The sequence below is a fragment of the Octopus bimaculoides genome, chromosome 11, assembly GCF_001194135.2.
Source record: "Octopus bimaculoides isolate UCB-OBI-ISO-001 chromosome 11, ASM119413v2, whole genome shotgun sequence".
In the NCBI taxonomy this organism is placed as follows: domain Eukaryota; kingdom Metazoa; phylum Mollusca; class Cephalopoda; order Octopoda; family Octopodidae; genus Octopus; species Octopus bimaculoides.
In genome coordinates, this window is record NC_068991.1 from 24,275,920 (window position 1) to 24,279,162 (window position 3,243).

The following is a 3,243-nucleotide window of genomic DNA, read 5'->3' on the forward strand; positions in this document are numbered from 1 at the left end:
AAGCCTAGTACTTATTCTATTGGTCTCTTTTGCCGAACCGCTAAGTTACGGGGACGTAAACACACCAGCATCGGTTGTCAAGCGATATATACGACGGGATTCTTTCAGTTACGTCTACCAAATCCACTCACAGAAGAAGACACTTGCCCAAGGTGCCACGCAGTTGGACTGAACCCGGAACCATGTGGTTGATAAGCAAGCTACTTACCACACAGCCACTCCTAGGGTGATAAGGTGTATGTACTTATGCGTGTCTTTATATGTATGTATGTATGTATGTATGTATGTATGTATGTATGTATATATGTATGTATGTAATTTATCACAGTTATCTGTATTGCGATGCTGAAATTCGCTTTTTCTTTTCTTTTACTGTAGATGATTGCAGGGCGTGATTTGGTGCCACTTTACAATGGGTTGTAGGAACTCATCTATCGAGAAGAAGTTGTCATTGGAGACTGATAACAGAAACTTAGCACAAACAAATACGCGTCCCATAAAAGAAAGACCTCCTTTTAACGAAAATCAAAAACAACTAATTCGAAAGTCGTGGAAAATTATTCAAGCTGATATAGCAAAAGTCGGTGTGATAACATTTCTCAGGTATTTGAAATTATATTTTTCTTTGTATTCGTTTGTTGTGCTTATGTTTACCTTTTAACTTTTACTTGTTTCAGTCATTATAGTGAGACCATGTTGGAGCACCGCTTTGAAGAAGTTTTAGTTGAACGAATCGACCCCAGTACTTTTTTTAAAGTCTGGTACTTATTCTATCGATTTCTTTTGCCTGTCATCCTTTCGTGGGCGATAAAATAAGTACCAGTTGAACACTGTGGCCAAATCAGGAGAATAGGGAGGGAGGTCAACCAGTTCAAAACCACAGTCACGCACAGAAGCCATTGAAACCAAAGACTTGTGTATTGGAGTATTGTCCTGATGAAGCAAAACTCCTTTCGCCAGTTTTCTTGAGCGTTTCGTCTTGATAGCCATTCCTAACTGCCTCAGCAAGTTGGCATGGTACTCTCCATTGATGGTGTAACCCTTTTGAAGCACAGTGACTTTTGCATCCCGAAAAACTGAGGTCATCACTTTCCCTGCAGATGAAACGACCTTGACCTTCTTTGGAGCAAGTGAGGTGGGGTATTTCCACAGCTTAAATTGTCTCTTTGTCTCTAGCTCAAAGTGATAAACCCAACACTCACCCTGCGTTAGGAAACGTTCAAGTAAACTAGCTGGAGCTGCATCAAGTAATGTCAGATTTTCTTGTGATGTGATTCGTCTGATTCAGATCTTCTTGTAATGTGATTTGATCAGGTGTCGAAAGATGTAGCACACGCAGATCAGAAACCTTCGTCATGCCAAGTTCATTGCGCAGAATATTCTCAGTTCTCTCATGAAATATGCTAATCCTAATAGAGTTGGCTTTTTATTTTATAGTCTCTTACCTGTCACCCCTCAGTATGTAGTGAACACGATCATTCTTTTTTTTTTTGTGGTGTTGGCAGTTGCAGAACATCTAGACATTGAGTGATCTTCGAGATGCTCCCTCGCCCTCCTAAATTCAGCTGCCCACTTTTGCACTGTTGACAAAGCTAGAGTGCCATACCCTAATGTAGCAACCATGTTGGCACGATGCCAAATTTTGCCGATTTCCAAGAGTTATTTTTGAAGTCTTCTTTGAACAGTGAGATGTCAGTTCAGCTGCGAAAAAAATGCAGTTATTAATAAGAAGTGTTGAAACTAATGCTTGCATGATTTCACAACTCTAGCTTCACTTCTTCATAGTCAGCCTATGAACTTTTCAGCTCATCCTCATATATGTATTATATATGGGTACGTATTTATATGTGTGTGTGTGTGTGTGTGTGTGTGTGTGTGTGTGCGTGCGCGTGTGTCTGTGTGTCTGTGTCGGTGTGTCTGTGTGTGTGCGTGTGAGTGTGTGTGTACGCATGTACGTATGTATATATGTATGTTTATTCTTATGTCTCTATGATTATATGAATACACATGTGCACATATGCATACTTATATTTATAGACAGATACATACATACATACATACATACATAGGTGTATATATGTGTGTGCGCGCATCTCTATGCGTGGATGTATGTACACATGTATGTAAACACGTATGCATGTATGCATGCATGTATGTATGTATGTATGTATGTATGTATGTATGCATGTATGTATGTATGTATGTATGTATGTATGTAAACAAGAACATACACTAATTTGTCACCATATTCGAAAACCAATAGCAAACACGTTATCTTTAAAATGGCGTCTTGGCACAAGTGGATATATAGTTGAAAGATTAAGAATTTCACTCGCAATTACACGGCACGCGTTCTATACTATTGTGTAGCATAATCTTTTACTACACCCTTAGGTTAACACTAGGTCTGCGAGTAAAATTTTGGCAGACGCAAAATATATGGAAACCTGTTCAAAACACTAAAAATCTAATAAAAACATACAGCGTTGTCACGCTATATGAAGTTGATTTTACCTGCGCGTATGTGTATGTGTGGGGATGTATGGGTGAAGGTATGTGTGTGTGCATGTGTATACGCGTGCATATGTATAAATATATATATATATATGCACACGTATGTAATTGTGTGTGTATGTAAATATACATTATGTAGACAGGGTTATAATCCAAGAGTGTCCTCGTGAAATAGACCTGCATCTTCCAATACCCAAAAATTGTATGCAGATGTTAAGATTGTGTGAGGTATGCATAAAAGTTGAAAACTACTGGAAAATAACTCTTGCTGAGTAATTACATATCACAACAGGAAATTGGAAAAATGTTTGGTCGTCTTTATTCACCATTACACGTGTTTCAATTGGTAATGAGAGTTACAAAATTGTACATGATAGGAGATATCTTGCATGTTTCTCTTACGTGTACATTTTTGTAACTCCAGTTAGCAAATGAAACACATGCAATAGTGAATATCTTTTCCAATTCCCTGTTTTGATATGTACGTGAATGTATATATATATATATATATATATATATATATATATACAAATATGTGTGTGGAGGCGTATATAGCAGTTACGATCCTCCATTCACCCTCGCAACTTAACCCTTCATTTAACCTTTTGTATTGCCATATATAACATATCTAATAAACCAAAGAAAAAGCTCAAGAAGAAAAAATAAACTATTTTCTCAATGTGATAAGCATAAAATGCTATATACATACATACATACATACATACATAC

The 3,243-nt window shown here is 37.4% G+C and overlaps 1 protein-coding gene across 1 annotated transcript in view; it reads left to right on the forward strand.

Moving 5' to 3' along the window:
* The first annotated feature begins 381 nt into the window (after positions 1 to 381).
* LOC106867928 (uncharacterized) overlaps positions 382 to 3,243 on the forward strand; it is a 40,217-nt gene continuing 37,355 nt past the window's right edge. Inside the window, exon 1 of the mRNA XM_014912996.2 lies at positions 382 to 603. Within this exon, the coding sequence (XP_014768482.1) occupies positions 413 to 603 (191 nt within the window). The 5' untranslated portion in view covers positions 382 to 412. The remainder of the gene's footprint in view (positions 604 to 3,243) is intronic.